Source organism: Lytechinus variegatus, chromosome 7 (genome assembly GCF_018143015.1).
Source record: "Lytechinus variegatus isolate NC3 chromosome 7, Lvar_3.0, whole genome shotgun sequence".
Classification (NCBI taxonomy): Eukaryota; Metazoa; Echinodermata; class Echinoidea; order Temnopleuroida; family Toxopneustidae; genus Lytechinus; species Lytechinus variegatus.
Window position 1 is genome coordinate 27808570 of NC_054746.1, and position 27996 is coordinate 27836565.

Consider the following 27996-nt stretch of genomic DNA (forward strand, 5'->3'; position numbering starts at 1 on the left):
TCAGCCAAAGATTCCCCTCAAATACAACCGCCCTACAAAAAAGGAAATAAAATGATATAGGAAATAACCAACCGAACCCTTGGATAAAAATGCGCTACATGATAGTACTCTATGTTTATGATACAAAAATATAAACACGGAAACCAATACTAGTTGGAAAATACAATAGCTGGTTGCCATCCGAAATGGATCCCCGTCCCCCACCAAATTTTGGCTCATTGTCTCAGTTGGCTATGTCCAGCAGAGTTTCTATATTACTTTTTGTGGAGAAATTATTTTTTAGGGGTATCAGCTGAATTTTCTAATCGCATTTTATATAATCTTTAGTGTAAATCCATACTTCTATATTAAGAACGTAGTGGTCTTGCTGAGGAAGTTGAATAATGTAAATGCATTTTCGGTTTACACAATCAATAAAAAAAGATAAGAATGACAACAAGGAAATGATGCAAAAAGCATGTTTTTTTGTTTTAATCCTTGCCAAATCCCCGAACTTTGTTTTTCTATACAGTGCGTATAAAAAAACCGGGACAGTTTTGTAAAGTCTATAAAAAATTGTTTCAAATTATTTTATCTGTATTTTGCTGTTATAATAGATGCTCTGAGCTCTTATCTTTGAAGTGCCAATTTTAAACAATACATTTGGTTCTTGCTTGAGAGAACACGGAACGTTTTAATAGGGGGTTCAAAAAGAGGCTTGTGCCTGAATGGCAGAAATGAGAAATTTTGATGATTAGACTTTTGGCTAATCAGCAGACTTCCTCTTAATCTTTTCATTATCTTTGCCATAATGTTCGAATTATGCAGTCAAATTACATTTACAAATGTATTTATTTACCTGAATTATTTTGTTTTTCATTTATACTTCTTTTACCTTTGAATTTTCCTTCGCAAGTAAAAAAAGAAGACTTTCTGCCAACCCAAGTAAGAAGAGTTGCATTATTAATTGGGAGAATTTGTAATTATTTAAATCCTTTTATGTAAAACAAATTATGTTATGGTACCTATAAAATACATGAATCCTATTTTCAAGGGATTATTGAATCCTTCACCAAGTTTAATTATGTGCTTGACAGGACAAACAGGAAAGGATTCACGTCTTACAATGGCAATGAGTCAATTCTTAAGGAGCAAGATATGGCAGATCGGGTAAAATTCATCACAAAATTGTAAAGCGAGAGCAGGCAAAAATTTCCACTTTTTAATTAAAATATCCAACTTTGTGATTTTGACATAATATTCAGAAAATGATATCATATTTTACTTTCTATGTTTTCTGTTATTTTCCATTCCATCGTTTGTTTTCTTGGTCATGATTTTTTTTATTGGGGGGGGGGGGGGCGCCCCGAGCCCCCACCCATCAGTATGCCACCGTCAAAGGCACCATAACCTTTGTAACACACAATGAAAGGGTTTGAAATAAACAACGCGCTCTTCCATACTTCGGTTTTTTAAAAAATTGTTCTTGCCTAAAGAAGGAATATTCAAAGCTTAAATAGAAAATATTAGAAAGGAACAACAGATCTATTCAAGCAAATAAGTAGATTTGGAAATGAATTTTCACAGCATAATTCGAAAATTATGGCAAAGATATTGAAAAGGTTAAGAGGAAGTCTGTTGATTAACAAGAAGTCCGACCATCATATTTATCATTTTATGCCATTTTGGCGCAAGCCTCCTTTTTTAACCCCAGACAAAAACATTCCGCATTCGCTCAAGCATGAGCGAAACTAAATTATTTTAATGGCATTTGAAGGATAAGACTTCAGAGCACCTATTGACACTAAGATATGGAGATCATGATTTTAGACTTTTCAAATCGGTCCCTTTTTTATAAGCACTGTACACAGCAAACACTGTGGTGTTAACCGGTGTACATAGAGGACCACACAGCTATTTTACACCGGTGTTAAATTGGTGGTGTTAGTTTTACACCTATACGTGTTATTACAACACCTTTTGTTGTTAAATTTACACTCTTAGGTGTTACGTTTAATCTCTAGGGTGTAATTCTAACACCTTAGGGTGTGGTCCTCTATTAAAACCGATTGGTGTCAGTTTTAACAGTGTAGAGGTCACATTTTACGTTATACACGTTCTGCTAGGTTATCGTACATGTATTCGGATCGGTAAATATAATTTGTTGAAAAATAATGGTATAACGATAAAAGAAATCGTTCAGCAATCCAAATATTTACAATGTATTGATTATCTCACCCTCTTTTTTGGTCTATTACAAATCGCTTCGTCTCTTTGCTGGGAAATTTATCGATATCGATATCATCACGAGAAATCGGATCGAGATGACGTGATGGCAATCTGATCCTTTTTAGGTCTCTATTCGAAGCCCATAATAGTGAATGATCGGCAAAGTAAATATCCAAGCCAATTATATAATCTGAAAAGGAGATGAAGTGTGATAAAATTAGTAAAATTCTTACCAATGCATTTTTAATGCTATTAAGACACTCTTTTCATCGCTAGATCCGAAGGGCGGATCCAAGATTGGATGCGCGATAGCTCATTCAGTAGGAGCGGATGTTTCGAATTCCGATGACCCGATGCGATTCCAACTTGATGCACTATCATGACTATAGTGCCCTTTGGTTGCTCGCTTACAAGCATTCATACTTTCTTAGCAATCAGGTAAAAAAAAATCTCCACCAGATTAAAAAATAATATAGGGGTTGATTCGATAGAGAATTGTCCCATTTTGTCTTTGATCTTTCTCCTCTCCCATAAACACATCAAAGGTGTTTGCTTTCTCTTCTACGGCTATTACATTGGCAGATCCCAATGGCACTGGTATTGTTTGAGTAAAAATTTACACATTTGTTTCCAATTAAGGGACTCAAGACCCTTATATTGCAATTATTATGATAGTAACTTAGTTACAATAACTCATCATCTAGTACTGGCTTTAAATGGTTGTTGAGTACAATGATGTAATCAACAACCAATCACAGTTCAGTATTCCATGAAGGGTTGGTTTAATATCAAAGCTATTCTTATTAAGGTAAGTTTTATGTAACCATGGTAACGGGAACAGAACACCGCCTTACAAAGAATTACGATTGATCCATCGATCGTAACTCTATGGAAATCCATTATTGTCATAATTTTTTCTACAGGAAATTTGCAAAATGTCCTTTGTAAACAAAAGAGAACACATCGAATTGTCAAGAAATCAATGAATTTATGGATACACATTCATATCTAGATTTTTTTTACAGACATGCATTTTATATGTTGGATTTGCTGGCTTTCTATATTTGCGATTGATTGGATCAATCGCAATTCTTTGCAAGAAGGGACCCCGGTCTAAAAAAGAAACATGTATTTTGATTTTCCTTTCTTTATATATAATATATTTTTCCAAATATTGCAAAAGTAAACGTGCCCGGTTACGTTCACAGCTATTCGTATTTTCGGCACTTAAAACTTTATTACGCTTCTAAAAAATATTGCGGTCAAATGCAAAAACAAAGCTTCCGATAAATGAATTAACAAAAATAAAGCTCTTATGAAGTTTTTGGTAAGTATGTCAGAAGGTCTTAAGTTCAAGTAAAATAATGATTTTTACATATGAAATTATCGGTAACATTACACAAAAAGAGGCATGTATCATATTCTTTCTTGACAGGCGATATTTGAGGAGAGGTGTTATTTTGGGTTGGGCTTTACTGACGTGCGGCTGAACGGGGGGGGGGGGGGGCTGCAGGGTTGAGGGGCAATTCCCCCCCAAAAAAGTGTCCTTTTTCAAATGAAGTACAAAAATAATAAATTTTAATGTTTTGTAAGGTACTCATCCTGTTCATAGTTACAAGCATTGTTAGAATGTCTAGTATTCAGGTTGGAAGGGCTTGCGTTTCGTGCTCGTATTAATTATTGTTCTGTAAGGAACTCATACTGTTCCTGGTTTAAAAATGCTGAGAATGGAAAGGGTCCTTTTTCCAAATAAAATGTGCCCTTTTTTTCATAATCAAATAGCAATTTCGAATTAAAATACAATACATTTTAGGTTAAAAAATCACAGGTGTTTTAGCTCGAGCTTTACTCTCGCATCAATAATTGTTCTGTAAGGCACTCATTCTGTTCCTAGTTTATTTAAAAAATGCTTAGAATAGAAAAGCTCTTTTTTTGGCGCTCGCATCAATCAATGCTTTGTAAGGTACTCATCCTGGTCATGGCTACAAGCATGGTTAGAATGTCCAGTATTCAGGTTGGAGGGCCTCGCGTTTCGTGCTCGAATCAATTATTGTTCTGTAAGGAGCTCATTCTGTTCTTGGTTAAAACAAAATGCTGAGAATAGAAAATGCCCTTTTTTACAAATAAAATGTGCCCTTTTTCATTATGAAATACAAATTTAAGTAAAACAATGCATTTTATTTTAGAAAATCACAAAAGTTTTAGCTCGCTCTTTACGCTCGTATTAATAAAAAATAATGTTTAGTAAGATCTGCTCCTGGTTAAAAAATATTTAGAATGTCCCGTTTTCATATTGGAATATCTCAAATGCTAAGGTCGCATTATTCGATTGGTGAGATATGTATCCCATTCATGAGACACTAAATTCCGCCCTTAACGCGTTACTTTTCTGGTTTATATATCCGGCTTGTCATTGTTCGATACTCACCTTCACCCGACAAAGGAATATATAGTTGGGATAGTGTCGAAAATCTGTCTATCTGACGGTCAATCGGATCGGGCTCGCCCTAGCTACTAACAGTCTCTAAGGTCTAGTGGTTAAGGCACCGGCGTTCAAAGCTTGGGCCACGGGTTCGATTCCCGGCAGAGGCATTTTTTCGGCATCACCAATTTTTCCAAAGGGTAGATAGCTCTGGGGAACCTTGATTTAAGCTACGCCTACCATTGTTCTCTTCATCCATTTCTTTACAATATATATATATATATGTTTATATATATATATATATATATATTTAATATTTTATTACAATAAATGTCCAAAGTTTAACATTGCGTTTCGCGCTTGCAACATCTTGCAAGGATGTCCTATTAACCGATTAGCACTGAAATAGGCCTAAAGCGAGTTTTACAACCTCAGATTTGATTTTTTTTCCACACCATATACCTTTCCAAATGAGCACTTCTGAGATAAATAAGGTTTGTGCAGTGAGTGTAGAAGAGCGAGAGAGAGGGAGAGGGGGGGGGGGTAGAGGCAAAGGGGCAGGGACGGGCCACATCTACCCCTCCCCATCACATCTGCGTCTCGATCTCTTTGCCCTTTATCCTTCCAACATTTTTCTTACTTTATCACAGAGACTCTTTACCACAGGGAAAGCAATAATTGAACAAGTTGATTAATCGAATTCTCAATCTGCAACGTCGTTTGAAACGTGGAAAACACAAATATTTCAAAATGGTTTATGTTAAGGATCGATCAAAGTAAAAGAATTTGTGGAATAAATTGGAACGAAACAATCGCCAACCATCATACGTACCTAATGGATTTTCGAAAATAAGAACTGAAGTATTGATTCCGGTGGTCATCCTTATATGTGCGCTGTAATAGTTTGAGAGAGTGCTGTGAGCAAAATATATCGTGGAGTTCGTCTCATCGAACACGAAGTCTATAATTTCTAAATCGTTGGTAGTAAATAAAGTTGTAAACGAGAGATCTGACACGTTGGCGAGCGAAATTTGTTTTCCGCCATTCGATCTGGTTAGAACTTGAGGAAGTATGTCTGTAAATGAAAATTTGTACAAATTGTACAATATTTAGGATTCTCACTCATTTGTACGACAAATATAAAATTTTCCCGAGTGCAAATTTATTTCACCTCAGCCTTTGGCCTCGATGAAATAGACCTGCACGAGGGATGATTTTATACTTGGTATCGTCCATGGCAACGACCTAGTTCTCCCCCCCCCCGTACATATTTTGAATCTAAAAGTGTAGATTTTTTATTATTTTTCACGCAGCGTCCTTAGGAAACCCTATCCCCCGTATCAGATTCTAAATGTATTGTTTTGGGGGAAAAATGAGCCATTACCATGACAACAAGTCATTTGCAACATCAATATCTATGGTCAAATTAAAGTGTTACTAAGGCAACAATGATTCTTATCATTTAATTGGATCATACAGAACGCGAACTAGTTGTAGGTCAAAAATTACATATGTATTAAGTGATTTTCATCTTCCATCAATATGTTTTTACAACATGCAACATACTTTCACCAAGTTATGGGTTATTTAGTTGCCATGGTAACGGCCTGAAATTTTTATTAACTATTTTTGCATGGGTAGCAACTATCATTTCCTAGATCGGAACCGATATATAAGGGGAAAAGGTGAACAATTTCAGATTTTACATTATTTTTTAATCAAAATATTTATTTTTCTAGGGGATAAGCCGTTATCATGGCAGTGATAAAATTTCAACAATTGGGATGACTTTGAATTTCTAGAAGAATTATTATTCATCAAATTGGAAGCTTAAATCTGTAAGATTGGGGCATTCATATTATGTTTATCTACAGTTATAAGGGAATATATTTTATTTTCAAGAAAACAATCCGTTGCCATGGCAACGACCGAAGACGTCATTTATATATTTTTTAACAAGCATAATTGTTCCAAATTAAAGGATCCCGTATGAATGTCGGAATTAGATTTTCTGCATTGTAATGTAGACTCAAGTGATTGATTAATTGATTGATTGATTGATTTTATTCGTCAAGAATATCACAAGAGATTACAATGAAATTGAAGAATACCTTGACAGGATAGCCCATGAAAGCCGAAAGGCTTATTTCCAATGGAGTCCTATATTCCAATGGGGTCCTATAAATTCCACACTGTTTTTCAGACTGTCGGTACATTAATTTTGGCGAGAGCTTTTGTTTTACTTGATTTGCTTTTTGCGGATGATCGATATCTCTGTCAAGTCAGGGAGCATGCGCAGTTCTGCCCATGAAAGTACATGTATATCGAAAAATATACGGAGCTACAAGAAAAGAATATATATATACATAAACACACATATGTTTATATATATATATATGTGTGTGTGTGTGTATGTGTGTGGGTGTGTGTGTGCGTGTGCATATATATATCCTGTAAAATTATACACTTGTAATATCCTGAAGATTTTTCCACATTTTAACATTGTTACAGATCCATTAAAGCAAATGACGATATAACTGTCGAAAAATATTTCCGCTTGAGTGAGCACCACTTACTTTTGAAAAGTTAGTGAAAAATGATTTGCGCAGAACTTTGAAATAGTTATACGAATAAAATTAGACCTTAATCATGAAGAACACACAGAATTTAGCTAGTAAAACTGATTTGAAGACATCTTCCACCTTGTTTGACTTGTTTCTTTGCCCAAAACACTTCGAAGAGTGCATTTCGCCCCACCCAACTCCCCCACACACCGAGGCCATCGCGACGATACTTGCTTTACACTGACCTAAACTTTTGTTCAGATTCAGTTATGTCCTCAGATCCAGCTGACACAAATTAAGCTTGATTTTCATTTTGTTAATCATTGTTAAGCTTGTGAAAAGTATGGAGAAACAAGTATTTAATGAAAAATGAAATATAAACCCATTTTCAATGATAAAAACTAAGTGAAAAAATGCAGGAGATGTCTGATATAAACTTTTGTTCAGATTCAGTTATGTCCTCAGATCAAGCTGACACAAATAGGGTTAAGGTTGTGCTTACTAAGTGTTGAAATTTCAATTTGGGTGGCAAAATTGTTACAAAATGCTTGAATGTATCCGTTTTATTTCAATTGAATAAAAGTGCAAGGGAAATGTATGAGAAATGTTTCGCAGGGTAAGTTTGATTTCGCCCTTTCCCATTGACACAGCATGAAAACGAGCATTTCTGCGCAAACAGATTTCTGCGAACTTTACAAAAATGGACAGTGCTCGCTCAAGTGTAACATTCTGACAAAACTTTTACTTTCATTGGATAGATGAGACCCAAACCCAAGATTATATGTGAAAAAAATACCCACATGTTGTATATTTTTTAATTCCCAGGGCTTTTTCAAAGTGTAAACTTTTTTTGATACGCATAGGGATAATACAGTATGAAAAACAAAAATGCGAACGAAGGGGGCCAAAAAGCAGAAGAAATGTCACCAACCCCTTTATCGTATTTTGCCCATTTCTTGGAAAATTCGTCATTTTGGAGCAACATTGATGAAAAAGTGTTTCTACTATGTACTGAAACAACTTTTATTGTTTTAAATCACTTGAAGACAAATAGTAGACTTTCTTGTATCTGTTACAAGAATTACTGGAAATGGAAGCCACCCCCCCCCCCCTCAGTGGGATGCCGAAAACACCATCCCCCTTGTTTCCGTATTTTGCAATTTAATTGAAAAATCTGCAAATTTGGAGCCCCATCTGAGAGTAAAGGGTGTTTCTGCTAAAAAAGCAATCAATTTCCGTTGGCTTAAAACCACATGGAGAGGAAAACCTTTCCTCTATCAGTTACATATAAAGAGGTACTGATACAGCAAAGCCTACTCTCGTCAGGGGCTCCTGAAATTACCCACCCCTTTTCTGTATTTTACCTTTTTGTTAGAAAATCTGCAAATTGGGAGCCCACATTGAGGCAAAAAATGTTTCTTCTATATTGCTATGCTGGCACATAGCAGCCTACCCCCTCAGAGGGCTCCTGACGTCACCAGCCCCCTTCCCGTATTCTACCAATTTATGGGGAAAATCTGCCAATTTGGAGAAACTGAAGAGGGTAGGCGTTGATGTGCCAGCATCTTTTATATGTAGCTGATATTTTAAAAAACTTCATTTTAATTTCAAGGTGGTTTAGAAAAAAAATTAAGTGACTTTATTATTATCAAAACCACCTTTGTGAATTCGGGCCATCGAGTCAAACATGAAAATTTTGGCATAAATTCTAATATTTTTCAAAAGAATATTAACCAGACTGTTCAGAAAACGATTGCGATCGATTTCTACTATCTTAATAATTATGAACATGCGTATTTGTTTAATATTTTCCTATTGTTTGTGCAAAATTATGAAATAATTGATTTTCATGAAAAATCCAAGATGGCCAAGAAAAATGGGGTCCTCTGGGCAACACATTTTTTTTTACCACTGATATCATGCCAACATGATAGGACCGTCAATCCTTATGTACCCGATCAGCTAAATAAACACTCCCAGCCCCCGGTCTATTATCTTTCGTTGTCTATTGTTTCCAATGATCCTTAAGTAAAAAAAAAATTACGATTAGAAAAAAACGAATCCCTTGCAATCGATTTGATGAATCCAATGGAGTCGGTAAAATGGGCCCTACTCGCCTAATATCCGTCGGGAGTTGACCTCATGTTCCTTGGATACGAAAATGATACCCTTTCCCGGAATTATATATCTTTGAACATTCCCTTGCAGATTGAAAATTGAAATTATAGTTTCTACTTGAATCCTTCCCTTTCTCGAGAGGACTGTTAACAAAAGAAAAATAGTTTTAAAATTTCGATCACATTATTTCTCATCTTAGCTATTAGTTATCCCTTTCATAATAGAAGGATCCCCCGAAAGAGAAAGTACTTACCGCATGATTTCCCGTCGAAGCCACGCTCACAGTAACAGTAGTATGACCCAAAGTTATCTTCCACGCAAGAGCCTCCATTTAGACAGGGGTTGTTCGAACAGGCATTACCTATTTTAAAAACAAGAATGTCCAAGCCGAAAAAAATCACACAATTATAGTCAAGACAATATATTAATATACTGTTTATGCGAAGGTGTGCTGTGGGGGTACGGGAACGTGCGAGCTGAATGCCTAGATGCATTTGGGTGTGTGATGGTGTGCGTGTAATGGGCGGATATGTGGGTGTGCGTGTGAGGGTGTACTGGGGATGGACCGATGAGGACTTCACAAGGGTCCTGAAAAATACGTTTGACTTTTTTTTTTAGATGTGTGCGTTATAACTCCTTAAAATATGAGAATAAATGAAAAAAAAACAATAAAAAAAACGTACCTGTGTGGCATTTCATTATATAGTTGGCGATGTCTGTATCATAAGAATTGTTCCACATCCTTCTTGAGCTTCTTACAATCGACCCATCTTTGTATAAAGCTGAGGGACAGGTCATGTCTCGATCGCATGAATATCCAATGCATATCCCTAAATTCCATCAATATTGAAATCAAAATCAGTACATAACAGAATGGCACTTATGTGTACAAGGTGGCGGGGTGGGGTGGGGAGGGTGTCACGCGGAACGCTGTTGCTGTGTGATCAAACTCCCTATCATACTACTCTATACAACTCAGTTATTTATAACTTTTTTTTTATTTATCATCAAGGCTTGGTAGTTCTATTTCTTGGGTCTTGAATAACGGTCGAATTTTTTACGACCGATATTTTTTAAAAGGGTCCCTCTTAACCATATTATGCATTGATATTCTTGTTCATTGCCATGCCATTTAGAAAGAAGCATGCCGATGATTTGCAATTAAGCACGCATTTATTATACATATAAAAGCATTCCTTTTCGATCGCCATGCAAATTGAACAAAATGAATGAAATACATCAGAGCATTTAGTTTTCAAATATCGACAGCACTACACAATAGATCACTTTTTTAGAAGCAAATTGACTACGATTTTATGATGGAACATACATGTATTCCAAATTATATGCCCTTTTGCACTCGCAGCGAGAATACCTTCTTCAAATTGCATCCCGGAATGGCATATGTTTGGTTGGTTTAGAATCGGTTTCGTTTATATTAATATAGCATTACACATAAACATTATTATGTATAACTTTTGCTTTGTAGTAATCTTTGTTATTCATTAATTTCAATTAAAATTCATACGTACATAATCTAGAAAATATCATATAAAATAATATCAAATAAACAGCAGTTGTGGGTGGTAATTCATTATCAAAAATATAAAAATAATCATAGCAGATAAATTGTACCTGAACAGTGACATAAACAAATTATAGAAAATATCATTTTCGATGACTTTGCAGCCGAATGATTAGAAAATATGACATCACGTAAAAAAAACAGCTAAGCAGACTGAATGAATGAATGGATTATTATTATGCGTTCTCCCGCCCCAAGAACCACCCCTTACATTTTCGGACACTGAAGCTGAACATACTAACACAACAACAACAACAACAAGCAATATGAGAATAGACAGAAAAACAAACAAAATGACAAACCAGAACACCATACACAAGAGAGAGAGAGAGAGAGAGAAAGAGAGAAATAATCTTTAGGACACATATGGATATAAGACATTTTCGCATCAGAATGGTCTTGTTTAAGGATATGCTCCTTTAAAGGGGTACTACAGGCTGAAAATAATATGATTTGAACAAAGAAGAAACAAAAATCAAAATCGGACAAGGAATAACAGAGTTAAGATATTTCAAAGATTTGCATTATTTTGGTGAAACAATTCTATGCATGTCTTCATGAAAATGCAACCAGCAAATTGATATCACATCCCCACGTGTTCTGTTGTATTTTATTTTATGAAACTTTATTTATTCAATTTTTGTCAGCCAAATTTTTTTGTAAAAATGGATTGACATTTGATTTAAAGGAATGGTCCAGACTGGATATATTTATATATCAATAAATAGAGTCAAATTCACAGAGCAAAATGCTGAAAATTGAATCAAAATCTGAAACAAATAACAAAGTTATTGAATATTAAAGATTTGCATTATTCCGGTGAAACAGTTCTAGGCATGTCTTTATGAATATTCATTAGATGGGCAGATAAATCATATCCCCACTTTTTCTTTTGTATTTTATTATATGAAATTAGGTTTATTCAAAATTGTTCTACCAAGAACTAAAACGATTGGATTGACAACTAATCAAATACATTAGGTATTTTTTGCCGCAACTTATTTCATCCTAATTGAAGGTTACACTTCGTAATTCCGAAGGTTCGTTAGTCCGAAAATTGAACAAGGTTCGTATTTCCGAAAATGAAATTAATTCATTTTGGTAACAAAAACGGTGTTGTCCTTGCAAGATAACATGATATTTTGCAATAAAATAATAACGACCGATGATACATGTGTGTGTTGTGGCCAAAGCATGTATTGATTTAAGAATAGGCACCCGGATCAAGCATACGCTTAATTTCGATTTTATCTGAGCAGTTGCTGCCCAAGCAAATGGTTTAAAGATGCAGGGGATTAAGTGTGTTGGTCGCGTGCGAGTATTGGAGGGGATGTCATTTTTATTAGGAGCTTCTCCTGAAAATTAGTCTAAAAGATGTACTTTGAAAAGAGTATTTATTTTGAAAAAAAGGAATTTACCATTTTGGTTGTTATTTATTTTTTGGGTTGCAAGTGCCCCCTGCTACCCCCCCCCCCCCGGCGGATCCAACTTTCGCCAATAGGGGGGGGGGGCAAAATTTTTCACCCATAATTTCCCCGATCAGCAATTTAAAGTTGATATTTGTTGGTTTGTTTCTTTGAAAGGGTAGTCCTAATAGCCAATAATCAGCTTTATTCTTATAAAATAAAGTAAACTTGTAGTAATATCATAAGCCCTTTTTTAAATAATGCGAGAGCGAAGCGCGAGCTATATTTTTTGTTGAAAATATGATGGGCAATATGTTTGTGATCTTCAAAACAAGATGGCTATGTAACTAGATAACAGCTGCGAGCAAGAAGCGCGAGCAGAAAATTTTATTATAAGCTCTGATCTGATCTAAAAGGGACATGTTAAGGAATTTTGCAGTTAGCCATAAAGACGATACATGTTTCAACCAAGGGCGGCGGAACGTATTTCCCTGTGGGGGGGTGTCAAAGCCAAAAAAGGTGCACTTATATGCCTAAACGGGCATTTTGGTGCAAACGGATATTTTCACCATGAGATTATCATCTGTAAAGTTGTGTGTTTTATAGTAATTAAGTTGAGCAAAGTTTTTTAAATTCATTTTTGATTGATTATATTTAGGTTTTATTTTCGCGAGCAAGCGTAGCGAGCAAGTGGCTTGGAATTTTTTGGGTCAATTATGGATCTAATTACTGTTAAAGGGCATCCTTGTGAGATATTGCGAGCGAATTACGAGCTCAAACTTTGGAAATTTCATGTAGGCCTAATAAGACATGATAATAATAATAATAATGATAATAATGATAATGGTATTGTTTACAAAGGGAAGCCACTTCAGTTCTGAAAACTGTTCTCCCAGTGGGCCCTGCTATTATTATTACCACGGCTTTAGCTGCCTAGGCGCCCAAAGGAACGCATTTAATCAATTTCTTCATACCGGGTATCTATTCACCTCACCCGGGTTGAGTGCAGCACAGTGTGGATAGATTTCTTGTTCAAGGAACCTACGACCCTCTGTTTCATAGTCAGAAGACAATTCCACTGGGCCACAACGCCCCACATAAAAAGTAAACATTCCGAGCATGTTTTGTAATCATGAAAAACGGATTAACGTTGTTAACACTAGGCGTAACGATCAATAAAATTTTATGAACATATTCTTTATCACCATTTTAATTATGACCATCGTTGCGATTAATATGATCATCATTAGTATTGTTTTTATTTTTATTACCAGCAGAAGCTCTTAAAACTGACATCCCCTCAAATACAAATTCTATTATCTAGAGGTTACTCGCACGCAACCAACACATTTAATCCCCTGATCTTTCAACCATTTGCTTGGGCAGCAATTGGTCAGATTCAGGCGCCTATCTTAAATCAATACATGCTTTGGCCACAACACACACATGTATCATCGTTCGTTATTACTATTATTGCATAATATCCTGTTAATTTGCAAGGACAACACCGTTTTTCTTACCAAAATGAATTAATTTTATTTTCGGAAATACGAACCTTATTTAATTTTCGGATTAACGAACCTTATTTCGTTTTCGGACTAACGAACCTTCGGAATAACGAACCTTCGGAATAACCGAACCTTCGGAATAACGAAGCTTCGGAATTACGAATGTATGCGTAATTGAGACACGTCATTCATACATGGATAAAAAATGAAAATTTTATGATTTCATGTAATAACATAAGGAAAAGGCAAGTCATAAAAGTGGGGATGTGACATCATTAGCCCACCTAATAAATATCAATGACGATGTGCATTTAACTGCTTTCACAAAATATAGATAAAATTTAATAACTTCGCAATTTGTTATCCGATTTGAATGAAATTTGCAGCATTTTTCTTCGTGAATTTTACTTTATTTACTTAGATATTAATATTTTCAGCCTGGACCATCCCTTTAATGCTTTCGATATTCATTGCTCCAACTTATTAAATATAAGGAGGCATAGCATGCACGCATGTATAGAAATATTTTGATTTCATATACAGTGCGTATCAAAAAAAAATTTACACTTTGAAAAAGCCCTGGGAATCAAAAAATATAAAACATGTGGATATTTTTTCACATATAATCTTGGGTTTGGGTCTCATCTATCCAACGAAAGTAAAAGTTTTGACAGAATGTTAAACTTGAGTGAGCACTGTCCATTTTTTTAAAGCTCGCAGAAATCTGTTTGCGCAGAAATGCTCGTTTTCAAGCTGTGTCAAGGGGAAAGGGCGAAATCAAACTTATCCTGCGAAACATTTCTCATACATTTCCCTTGCACTTTTAGTCAATAGAAATAAAATAGATACATTCAAGCATTTTGTAACAATTTGCCACCAAAATTGAAATTTCAACACTTAGTAAGCACAACATTTACCCTTTTTGTGCTAGCTGGATCTCAGGACATAATCAAATATGAAAAAAAGTTGAAATCAGACATGTCCAGCATTTTTAACTAAGTTTTTATCACTTAAAGTGGGTCTGCATTTTATTTTTCATATAATACTTGTTTCTCCACACTTTCCTCAAGCTTCACAGTGATTAATAAAATGAAAATCAATCCTAAGCCACTCCATGTAAATCACAGCTCAGTGTAAAGCAAATATCGTCACGATGGCCTCGGTGTGTGGGGGAAAGGGGTGGGGCGCAATGCACTCTTCAAAGTGTTTTGGACAAGGAAACAATTTCAAAAAGGTAAAAGATATCTTCAAATCAATTTTACTAGCTAAATACCATGTGTTCTTCATGATTAAGGTCTACTTTTATTCGCAAAAACATTTCAAAGCTCTGCGCAAATTATTTTTCACTAACTTTTCAAAAGTAAGTGGTGCTCACTGAAGCGGAAATATTTTTCGACAGTTATATCGTCATTTGCTTAAAGGGACCTGTACCAATGTTAAAACGTGCAAAAATCTTCAGGATATTACAAATATAAAATTTTACAGGATTTTTTCTAAGTGTAAACTTTTTTTTTTGATACGCACTGTATAGTAACGTAAGAAAAAAAGAAAGTGGGGAAAATGACGCCATCAACCCATCAACAAACGAATATTCATGACGATGTGCATATAAATATTATTATAAAAAAAATGCCAACGTTTGAAATTCAATATCTTTTTTTTTATTTGTTATCAGACTTTTATGAAATTTTCAGCCTTCCGCTTGGTGAATTTTACTCTATTATTGTGATATTCTTATTTTCAGCCTGCAGTACACCTTCAATACCGGACATGTATCGTCCGTCAATGCCGATTTGTCAATGCGTATTTAATACAGTCACACCCAAAAAGCTGACCAATGGTCATCATGGTAAGTCGTTGCAAATAATGCAATCGTTTTGATCGGTCTGGTATAAATTTTGTTTGTGTTATATATATATATATATATAGGCCTACATTATATTTACAAATGAACGAATAGTTATTAAAAATGTGTTCTTACCTGGATATAAAATGCCCAGAACAGCCACAGTCATCACTTGATACTAAAGTATTGAAAAAGGGAATGGAAAATGAAACCGAACGTATCCATGTTTCGCGGAGTGTCCACGAGGCCTAGTGTCCACATGGCATAGCGTTACGTACTTGAGTTTTCCTATAATTATTTTTCGCTTCTCCTAATCCTCGGGCCAATTGTCAATGTAAACGGATATATGCACACTAGAAAAACTCGCGGTCAGTTTAATCAAGTTTGGAAGTCAACTATGCACACTCAGGACATGTTTCAAACCAAAAGCAAGGTTTATAATAAAAAATAATTTCAATGTAGACAAACACAACCCTTGGCCTGGTGAGAAGACCACCCAATTTATCGTCTATTGTATGCCTTAGAACATTGGCAAATTCAGGGTTGGGGGCAGGCGCGGTTCTAGGGGGGGGGAGCCTTTGGCATGGCCCAGAAAATGACTCGGTCGCTATAATATTCATTGACCGAGGCTGAAGTTATTTAAAACATGTAATATAGAGTAAGGTTTGTCGAACCATAATTCAGATACATAGAAAATATATCAAAAATTTTGTGCGCGCTTTGCGCACGACAAAATAAAATATAGAATTTCCACTTGGAGAGCGGCAAAGAATTGACAATTTTATATGTTAAATAGTATTTCAAAGTCAAGATTAATGGTTTGGAGACCGCCCCCCCCCCCGTGGTCGACGCCATTGTTTAAAGTGAAGAAGAGATCCTTAGGTCATGTTCATTTGCAACCTGCATATTAGATATCCCATTCATGAATTCAAATATGACGAAGACGTATGTAGCTTTATTTGAAAAAAAAATAATAATAAGTGCTCTAAATACTATGGCCAATATTCTAAATATGATATAAAGTTGTTTAACTATGGCTAGCCAATTGTGGCATAAAGTCCTAACGGTACGCATCCAATTTGTTAACTACTTTGCAACTCAAAATGTTCATATTTGTCTGGGAATGATAGCTGAAGTATTTCGAAGTATTTTTTTTCATTATGAAAGCAAAAGGTAACAAACTAGTAAACATACGAAATATACACTCTGAATAGAATTTGAATTTGTTGCCTTCCCATAAATTTTAGCACAAAGTTAGACCGTGGACTAAATTAAACCTGACTTCAGAATACGGGCCTAATATGATTAACTTCGAAAAATGTTCCGGTCACCATATTCCCACGTATCATTTAAAGGGGGTGGGGTGTCATTAAAGTCACCATTGCATCCCATATTTCATTATGCCTTATATTAGGTCTCTAATATTTGAAAATACCGCTCTTGAAAGTATGAAACTTTCACTCGTTCACCATTTTGGCTCGCTTCCGTATGAATACATGAAATGCCTGGAGAGAGTAAAACACGTGCCCCTTCTACGCGCTTGCATTATTATTTTTTTTAGATACCCATCCTGTTTATTATTCATGTAATTACAAGTTCACTACTAAAATGTTTATATTTCAGGTGTAAATTTCAGGAAATATGAGAAAATCAGCTAGCGGTTCGCTCTCGCATTATTAATTCAAGACTTATGAAATACCTAATTGTGCTTGTGAGAATAAAGCTGAAATGTACTTAAAGCTTCTATGCTTGCAAATCAGACTTACTTTGGTGCCCCCTTAAAAATATAACACGAATGTATATACACTATACAAATTATTCATTGACTTTGAAATAATCAACACTACCGTGGATAAGTATCAAGTTCACAAAATATTTGATTAAATCAGTAAGAATTCAAAAGAATTTTTTTATTGATTATTTAGATTGGTTCAGATTAGCTGCCTATTTTATTACTCTGTCCAAAGAATTTCAGATTTTGGGTCTTGTGAAAATACAGTTTTGCTTAAAAAGTACTTTTCTACTTTTAGATAAGTGATAGTCATTTGACTATCTATCATAACACGAGTGCAAAGCACTATTTCTCGTAAATTTATTTTGTAGGACCATAGGTACACTTTTTCTCTCTAGCTGATACATGAATTAGAAAAGTTTGAAAGCGGTACAGCTAGGTCACTTGAAGATACGTTTCTAACGAAACAATTCATCCGTACGAGATTTAACGGGTGTATTGCATATTATTTTCAACACTTTTTTTCTAAAGTAGAAAGACTTTGCTGGGTCTCGTTTGAAAGGCATTTCCCCATGCCAGAAACCCATAATTAAGATATAGGGCAAAAGTATTGCACAATACAACATGGATAGTGCCTGTGCTGGAAGAACGTTCATATTAAGCTTGTTGATGATTCCAATATTTCTTGCCACAGTTAGGCAAATATTGTTGATATCAGCATTCCACGCAAGTTTGTTATCAATAGTAAGACCTAAACAATTCTGTTGTTTGCACTTCTAAAATTTCAGTATTATCTGAAAGTATTTGATGCGGCAGATGTTTCAATGAATGAATAAAAAGCATGTAATTGGTTTTTGCAGATTCAATGACATGACAGTTTGTTGAGTTTTTTCTAGTTTGTCATGTTTCTTACTTTTTTAAAATTCTGCATTCATAGTACTCACAAGAGATAGTGGATCATGATGTGTGTAGACAATATTGGAATCATCAGCAATAGGAATAAATGAAAGAACATGAGATGACTCTTTTTTTCATATCATTAACATAAACTACAAATAGCAGAGGACCAAGACTACCTTGTGAAATTCCACAAGTAACTGGTTTTGTTGGAGATTCTGATTCATTTAGTTTGTCATGTTTCTTACTTTTTTAAAATTCTGCATTCATAGTACTCACAAGAGATAGTGGATCATGATGTGTGTAGACAATATTGGAATCATCAGCAATAGGAATAAATGAAAGAACATGAGATGACTCTTTTTTTCATATCATTAACATAAACTACAAATAGCAGAGGACCAAGACTACCTTGTAAAATTCCACAAGTAACTGGTTTTGTTGGAGATTCTGATTCATTTACAGTAACAGAGTTCTATCAGTAAGATAACTCCTAAACCATTGTTAAGCTGTTCGTCTGATACCATAATTTGATAGCTTATATAAATGCATTTCATTATTATCAAACGCTTTTAAGAAATCGAGGAACAAACCTACGATATGATCAGAATTGTCAAAAGAAGTAGATATTTTATTTATTAATGCCAATATAGCATAAGTTGCATTATGTTTTTTTTCTAAAACCGAATTGATTATGTACTATTTTAAGGAAAGCAACTGTCCTTTTATGAATTATCCTTTAAAGAATTTTTGAGAACAAAGTTAAAAAAGATATTGGGCGTTAATTACTAGTAATTAATTGATCTCCCTTGTATAACTTTAGCTATTTTCAACTTCTTTGGGACCTTACCAAGCTGCAATGATATATTAAATATATGAAGCAGTGGATCAGCAAGATAATGTATAATGTTTATACAATTTGTATGTTTATAGACTTTATTACTATAAGTAATATTCAAATATAGTTTTTTTTACCACCCATCGGTTCAGCATTATGGTGAACCAGTTAAATATGTAATCTTGCGATCTGCGCGTAAATCTAAGTTTGTAATTATGGCTCTCCAATCAACTCTTGCGAGAATATGCAACTATCGACCCATTTCGATATTACCATTTTTTTCTAAAATATTAGAAAAACTGATTTTTGAAAGATTAAGTTCATTTTTGACTTACAATAATATTTTATGTACACAACAATTTGGTTTCAGAATAAAATATTCTACTTATATGTCTTTATTCTTTATACATGATTACATAATGCAAGAAATTGACAAAGGCAATTACACAATCGGAGTATTTTTAGATTTGTCCAAAGCCTTTGACACTGTTGATCACTCCATACTTTAAAAAAAATTATATCATTATGGTATTAGGGGGGTGGCCTATGAATGGTTTCACAACTATTTATCAGACCGAAAACAATATGTAGTGATCAACAGTGTCAAATCTGCCTCTGAAAAATATTACACATGGCGTACCGCAAGGGTCCGTCCTCGGCCCGTTGCTTTTTCTCCTCTATATAAATGAAATTATATTTTGCTCTCCATTATTAAAATTTTTATTATTTGCAGACGATACAAATATACTTTTATCACATAAAAACTACGATTCCCTTGCCACATTATTAAATTCTGAATCAAAAAAGGTTATTTCATGGTTACAATCAAACAAATTATCTTTGAATATTGATAAAACAAAATTTATTATATTTCGATCTAGAGGCAAAAGAATACCTGATAATCCTCCCAGAATCCTTATGGATCATATATATTTGAATAGGGTTGATAATACATCCTTTTTAGGAATAAAAATAAATGAGTTTCTTTCTTGGAAACCACACATTGAGGATATATGTTCACGTATAAGTAGAACAGCTAGAATATTTCATAAACTTAAATTTATTTTACCAAAATATACTATGATAACTTTATATAATAGTCTTGTTTTGCCACATCTTACGTATTGTAATGTCATATGGGGTAATACATTTCAGTCACATTTAAAGAAGTTAGTTATTGCTCAGAAAAAAGTGCTAAGAATTATTTATAATGCTCCATTCAATTATCATACTAATGAACTGTATTTAAATTCAAAAATCTTAAAGATAAATGATTTGATAGATATGAGTGTTGCTACATTTATGTTCAACTATAAAATGAATACACTTCCTGACGTTTTCAATAACATCTTTAAAACAAATGACTCTCACCATACATATCTAACCCGCAAAAATAAAGATTATCGCTCATTTCTAGCACGTAAATCCACATCTCAACAATCCTTACGATTTAATGGTCCAAAAATATGGAATAACTTATCACAAGATTTTCAAGAATGCTCAACAGCCACTACTTTTACAAGAAAACTAAAGGATTTACTTTTCCATAAATATAAACAATTTATTTTATTATAGGTGCACCCTTGAATTTTCAAAATAGATTAATTTTTAAATGTTTTGTTTAACTTTTGTTGTTTGTTTAAATATCCTGTCTCCCACTGTAGATGTAACATTTATTGTTTAAGTTGTACATACCATTTCTTTCCTGTTTTATGTAACTATTTTCCATATCTTATACTTGTTATGGGCCTCTGGTGATAAGCTATTTGCTTCTTAAGGGGTCCACACCTTATGTATCGATTCCTAATTTAATTGTACATTTTGATTTGTAAATATATGTTTGTATTGTTTTTACACATGAAGGTGAAATAAATGAAATGAAAAAATGAAAAATATGTTGAAGCACGTTTATATTCCCGACTAAACTTTTTCCTCACGTAAGAGTCAAACGGAATTCTTTACAAAAATCCCTTGAAACAGGGAAGATCCCATAGAGGATAAAGACGGTCTCCTCTCTATAGCATGATTAGTGACAAGGGCGAAAGTGAGGAGAAAGAAAGCAAAGGGAATATTAAAAAGCAAAAACAAGCACGAATAGAATGAAAAAAGATAGATCTGAGTCATGTGAATCTATACACAACAAAAAAGTAAGTCCCCTTGAAGAAACATCAATAATTTCCGAACCAATGCGAGTTTTTTATATATTTATACATGAGAGTGTAGGTAATTTTATAAGCTACCATCTGAGTGAATGTTACGGACGTATTTTACGTCATGCTTCAGTGAGCACCGTAAGAAGGCAAAAATGTCACTATTCAAAAGTCACAAGCCAAATGACTTTGATTCCATTTTATAGGAACTGATTCCACATTCTCTTCATGAAAAATAGTCAGAAGGCTTGTAAAAGGTACTTTCTAAAAGACGATACAACTTTTTGGGCTAAATTTCACGGTTGAATAAACACAAGTCCTAATTTGCTATAATTGGATTTTTTACACATTTTTATCAATAAAAATGATCGAATATGATGACAATTATTTTTGGGAAGAGTATCTTCAACAATATTCATCGTTTCACGGTTCAATGAACATTTATTGAAAACAAAAAATACGATTTTCAAATATCATAGGCAAGTATTGTGTCATTTTGGTAACTGAAACTGATCTTTTATCAATTTTTTCGTTATGTTCATGAGCAATTAACATGCTTCAATGATTCAAAACCGTTTTATTAAGCATTCACGCTTGAATAAACATGTGGAATGTGATTAGCTCTTCTTCACGTTATTGGAAAAAATGCAATTTGTAACAAGGGATATCTGTCACAAACCTCCTTGCATGGTTCATTTGATTTGATTTTTATGAAAATCCCGATGTTTAATGCATCAGTGAGCACACAGTATTCGAAAATTATGCAAATGGGAAGAAAGTTCAAGGCCTTGGCCCCACTCTGTGCCGTATCGAATTGTTATTTTGGTGTGCACGCCTTTTCGATAGTGTTACTCTGAAGTCATGTGCGAAGTAACTGTTGGCAGAAGTAACAAAAACCGTCCATGAAACAAACCCTTATTTCATATTTGTTAAAATTTTGACTTCCTCTCTCATAAACTTGTGTACATTATGGGTGCATATGTTTAAGAATAAGTAACCCCTTATTGAATATGGTGGAACTTTTTTTCAAGGCTGTCTTTAGCGATGTCATTTGGCAGTAATGTTTATCAACCTATAGGAAGAATTCTGTGCAAAAATGAAATCGATTTGTTTATTCATGGATGAGTGAACACGAATCAAAGTGGGAAAATTGGTATTTTCAATGTCACAAACTCATTTTAAAGGGTAATAAGTTGAATATTTGGGGCAAATTCGGTTTCAAATGTGACTTTAATTGCTGTTGTTTTTATCATTCATCATTTCTATCACCACACACTTTTCGAACTTTTAACATTTTCATTGTTGAGCGAGCATATTAGAAAACTTGGGAATGAATACTCTTTATACAGCATAAATGTATTCTTTTCCTAACAAAATCTCATGATCAGTTTAATTTATGGAAAAATCAGGGGTTGATCCAGAATTTAAAAATGGGGAGGGGCCTAAAAACGGGGTAGCCACCAACATTTTTAAATTTTAATAAGACCTAACAAGTTGTAGAGGATACTACCAAAAACCCTATGAAGATATGTCACAATACAGGGGTCGCGGAACGCTTTTCAAAGTGTGGGGGAGGGGCTGAGCCAAAAGTTGGGGGGGGGGGCTGACCATGCAAAAAATCACAAGCGTTTGGTCAATTTTACATTTTGTACATGCTTTTGGAAAAAAGTGGGGGCCCCCTGCCCCCCCCCATGTTGTGCTCACTCAACCATGAACATACGATATCAAAATTGTGTGTGGAGTGGCTAAATGATGGATAGTAAAACAGCATAACACCATAAAATTCACCTAAAAACAACTTTTGCCCAACTTTGTATTTGCACAATCTGAAAAACGACTCTTGTGACTTTCAAAAATGGTCATTTTTAATTCAATCTTTAATTATTCATGCGTGAGTCAACTGATCAATCTCATTTTTTCCTAGGAGTTGCTTAATGAGTGTAGAAAACTACCTACGAAGTATCATATCTCAAAATAATTCCGTTCAAAATTTACAGCAATTTGATTTAGGGAGGACTTACTTTTTTTGTTGTGTATATAAATATATATATATACTTCTTTAAAACAACGTGGTGTAGGTTATACTACTGTAAGGGTAAATTTTACGACTCTCTTGGAGCTTTGATGGCTTTACTCTACTTTCCCTTAATGAAGAAGGCACTGGCGGAATCTAATAATTGCACTAGGTAAAATTCATTGCTGGTCATAACTATATGGGGTAGGCCCTAAAGTGCATCATCATTTTTCAGGGTTAAGCTCTTTTCGGTAAATAAAAAGAAAACAGTAGTAACGGAGTAGACCATTAAACACACAAATTTGTTAATAGCTTTGCTAGTAAACTTGTAAAGCCTCTAAAACTGAGGCCCTGTGAACCTAAAAATAAGAAGTATTACAAGTGTAATAAATTCATGCATTCAAGGATAAGGGAGGGAATTGAATACGGCTGCATTTCAAATTATGATAATAATAATGATCATAATAGTAATAAGAAAAACAAAGAAATATCAAGGTTAAAGGGAAAGTTCACCCCAGCAGTAAATGTATTGTAAAAAGTAGCAAAAATAAAACTAAGAAGAATATATTGGGGAAGGTTTAAGGAAAATCCATCAAAGATTTTAAAAATAACAAGAACTTTATAATTTTTTTTGCCACACGCTCCGTCGTAAAAATAAAATGCAAAGGACATTTATGCGCTCTGCGACTATAGCATGACATTAGACTACCATGCAATTTTTTTTAAAGTAACAAATATAAGCACAACTATGCCGTAAAATTGGAGTGTAAATTCTAACATTGTCAAAAGCGATCTGAAATTATGTCGTTATTTAGGATACATTTCTCTCTTGAGAAAATGGCATGGTCGCTATATATATTCTCCTTGACCGAGGCTAAAGTTTTTAAAAGAAAATAGATACTGGTGAACAAATATATCCACAATTTTGCCTATACCAAAAATTATGATAGATAATTTGCACGTGAAGAGCTGCGAAAAATTAACAATTTTTATGTTAAATAATATTCTATATCAAGATTAATGGTTTGGTGATCACCCCTTCCCCAAGTTCTTGCATTACTTCATTAGCGAGATATACGTTTACTCTCATACTCTTCATAAAACTCCCCCAAACAATCCTTGAAATGTCCAGTTGTCAGGTCTGTAGGCCTATTCATGTATTTTTAGCACTTTAATTATCTGTTTAGTTAGATATTTAGGTGGTTTCAAACCGCCTCGATCACAAGAATCCCCGTTAAATTACGAGAACTTTCTTAGGCTGAAAAATACCCATTAATTATTCCTGCATTCATACCGCCCTGAATCATACCCTTTCGGGATAAGTTCCCGAAGTTACGAGCATGCGCACTATGGTCTGATAAGCAAGCAAGGCGCAAGATTCAAAATCACTAGCCCAGCAGCCACCCACGCCGCCGCACCCAACGACACGCTGGGCTAAAAGTTCCCGTAAATTGCTTTCACATCGCCAAAATACCTGCGACCTTGGAAAAATCCCTGCGAAAGTTCTCGTAATTTCGTCAAGTACCAACATTTTAGCGGGTATTTTCTTTCGGGGAAATTACGCGTAGTTTGCTTTCACATTACCAAAATACCTGGTATTTTCTGATCGGGTAAATTTCCCGATCAGAGAATACCTGGAACTGACGAACTTCGAGGCGGTCTGAAACCATAACAAGCTCACTACTAATATGTTTTTCTTTCAGGTCTAAAGGCGGTTTCAAACCGCCTCGATCACAAGAATCCTCGTTAAATTACGAGAACTTTTTAAGGCTAAAAAATACCCGTTAATTATTCCTGCATTCACACCGCCCCGAAACACATCCTTCGGGATAAGTTCCCGAAGTTACGAGCATGCGCAGTATGGTCTGATAAGCAGGAAAGGCGCGAGATTCAAAATCACTAGCCCAGCAGCCACCCACGCCGCCGCGCCCAACGACACGCTGGGCTAAAAGTTCCCGTAATTTGCTTTCACATCGCCAAAATACCTGCGACCTTGGAAAAATCCCCACGAAAGTTCTCGTAATTTCGCCAAGTACCCACTATTTAGCGGGTATTTTCTTTCGGGGAAATTACGCGTAGTTTGCTTTCACATTACCAAAATACCTGGTATTTTCTGATCGGGGTAAATTTCCCGATCAGAGAATACCTGGAACTGGCGAACTTCGAGGCGGTCTGAAACCACCTTAAATTTCATGAAATATGACAGTCAGCTATCGCTTCGCGCTCGCATTATTTATCTAGGACTTATGAGATACCTAATTGCGTTTGTGAGAATAAAAAAATGTACTTAAACTTCTGTCTTCAGGACTACCCCAAAACAAATTTATTTCGGTGCCCTTTTATAAAATATCAATTCCCCCCACACTGTTCCCCACTGCTGAAAAAAATAGCTAGTTGGGGTCACAGGTATATTAGCAGCAAAGTGTCGAGAACAGTTCCGATTATACTGTACGTTCTTACAATCTGTTTTTATAACAATCTGTTTGTGGAAAGTTAAACGAAAATTCCTTAATATATTGCGTACGTCCGATCCATCATAAGTGCATCGTTCATGAAATGATTTGTCCCTATTTTAATATGACAGGTGTAATATTCTCAAATTACCATGGCTTGGCCAGTTTATGATGAAGCTAAGCAAGAATCGCGTGAAATAAAGGTCAAATTGAATGCGGTATTTTACACTGTAAAAACTGTGGTGTTAAAACTGACACCAATTGGTGTTAATAGAGGACCACACCCTGAGGTGTTAAAATAACACCCTGGAGATTAAACATAACACCAAATAGTGTAAATGTAACAACCATAGGTGTTGTAATAAGAACTATAGGTGTAAAACTAACACCACCAATTTAAAATCGGTGTAAAATAACTGGTGTAGTCCTCTATGTACACCGGTTAACACCACAGTTTTTGCTGTGTAGGTTTAAAAAGAATGGGAAAAAATATTTAAATTAAGTTATTTCGTTGCTTTAATAATGAAAAGATTATCTGCAGCAACGAAATCCAAAAGGAGAAATACACAAATACTATTTACAATTTGTAAAATTGTGAAAATCACGCAGCTCTCTGTTAAATAACAAAAAAAAACTTTATTTGGATTTTGAAAGAATCGAAAGGTCTTGCATATATTTGCGAGTGATTATTTTATCAAACCTATAGTAAAATTTATTTGTCTTCTTAACAGTGTTCTACCGCTACCAACACTATACGGTTACCATGATTATAGCTTCTGCTACTACGACTATACTACTACCCTCTCATTGAAAGACGAGAGTCGTAACCATTAGAACACGAAGCCCACACGTTGTTATATTACTCAGTTACTACAACTATTACTACTACTACTACTACTACTACTACTACACTCTAAAAAATGAAGTGCTAATTCAGCTCTTAAAGAGCGTGTATAGTGACTGCACTTCTGAGTGCTGATTTGTCTAGTTCAAATTTGAACGAGAAAACTCAGCACTCCGAAGTGCAGTCACTATACACGCTCTTTAAGAGCTGAATTAGCACTTCATTTTTTAGAGTGTAGTTATACTCATACTTCTCTAATAATATTATTTCATGAAATTCATTACTAATAGTAATATTTGAATATAGTTTTCTCACCCATCGATGCATCATCATAGTCTTGAGATCTGCGTAAAAAATCAGTCTTGTTATTATGGCCGAACAATCACCTCTTGTGCGAATATGGAGAAGCACGTTTATAAGAGCTTATAACCTTTTGCAACCTCTAGTACGGAGACATTAGATCCGCGGTTCGTGTGCACAATTCTTCCTAAATTTTACTACAGGTATATGTCATACAGCGATATATTCTTAAGGCATCACAGGCCTAAAACATTTCCCATATAGTCTCGAGTGTTAAAGTGGCACTTTAAAAAAAAATTATAAAAAGTAAAAACGAAATTCAAGGGTTGAATGTTTACCACCAGTGGATAGGATATATATCTGACATTCCATATCTGACCAGCATAGGGTACCTCGACCGGCTCATTTTGAAAAACAAATCGGCATTTATGAAGACTACACCTGACAGGATCAAATATTCAAATTTGAATATTTGATCCTGTCAAATATAGTCAGATTTGACTGGTTGCCAAATAAAAATAAGACCCCCCCATATTCATATCTGAATGATACGGGCCTCAAAACCCAAGATAACAACAACAACAACAAAGTCATCACTTGAGACAGTAAAATGGCCCTAATTCTTCGGCCAATAAAATAGTTCCAAAGTGGTGATCTATCTTCCGAATTTGGAAAAAGGAAGTTCAGTATTTACCTTTCTTAGAATCAGTGTTAAATTGCCAATCATTTCCATTCAATTTTGTCATTCAGCAATATCAAATTAAAAAATTGAGAGTGGTTGGCTCGAATGAATATCTTTTGCCTGCCAGATGTAATTAGGCAAGTGTAACCACAAGTTGTGAGATGAGAAATCCCGTTCTTTCACGTACGGTACGTACGACTGCTCACGCAGCATGCCCGCCCGGACTGGAGATGTCATGAGAAGCGCCTAGGCCTACATGGTGTGATAAGAAAGTGGTTTCCCAAACAAATCGAGTAAATTTTATTAAGTGAAAAAAAATGCTGAATTAAAGCTTAGGCATTCATTACACATTTACAGTCCATCAAATCGATGTCGCATCTAACATTGACTGTTGATGGATTGCGGGTCATATTCACCTCTCCAGATAAA

General features: G+C 34.8%; 1 protein-coding gene across 1 annotated transcript; it reads right to left on the reverse strand.

The window, feature by feature from the left end:
* On the reverse strand, window positions 1–27009 carry LOC121418089 (neurogenic locus Notch protein-like). The gene is made up of 6 exons (XM_041611794.1): window positions 26901–27009; window positions 15793–15835; window positions 9996–10142; window positions 9566–9673; window positions 5463–5705; window positions 1–32 (listed from the first exon to the last, which is right to left on the reverse strand). Exons 1-6 carry the CDS (start codon window positions 26916–26918, stop codon window positions 1–3), a joined length of 591 nt encoding a protein of 196 aa, XP_041467728.1. The 5' UTR covers window positions 26919–27009.
* Window positions 27010–27996: the final 987 nt, after the last annotated feature.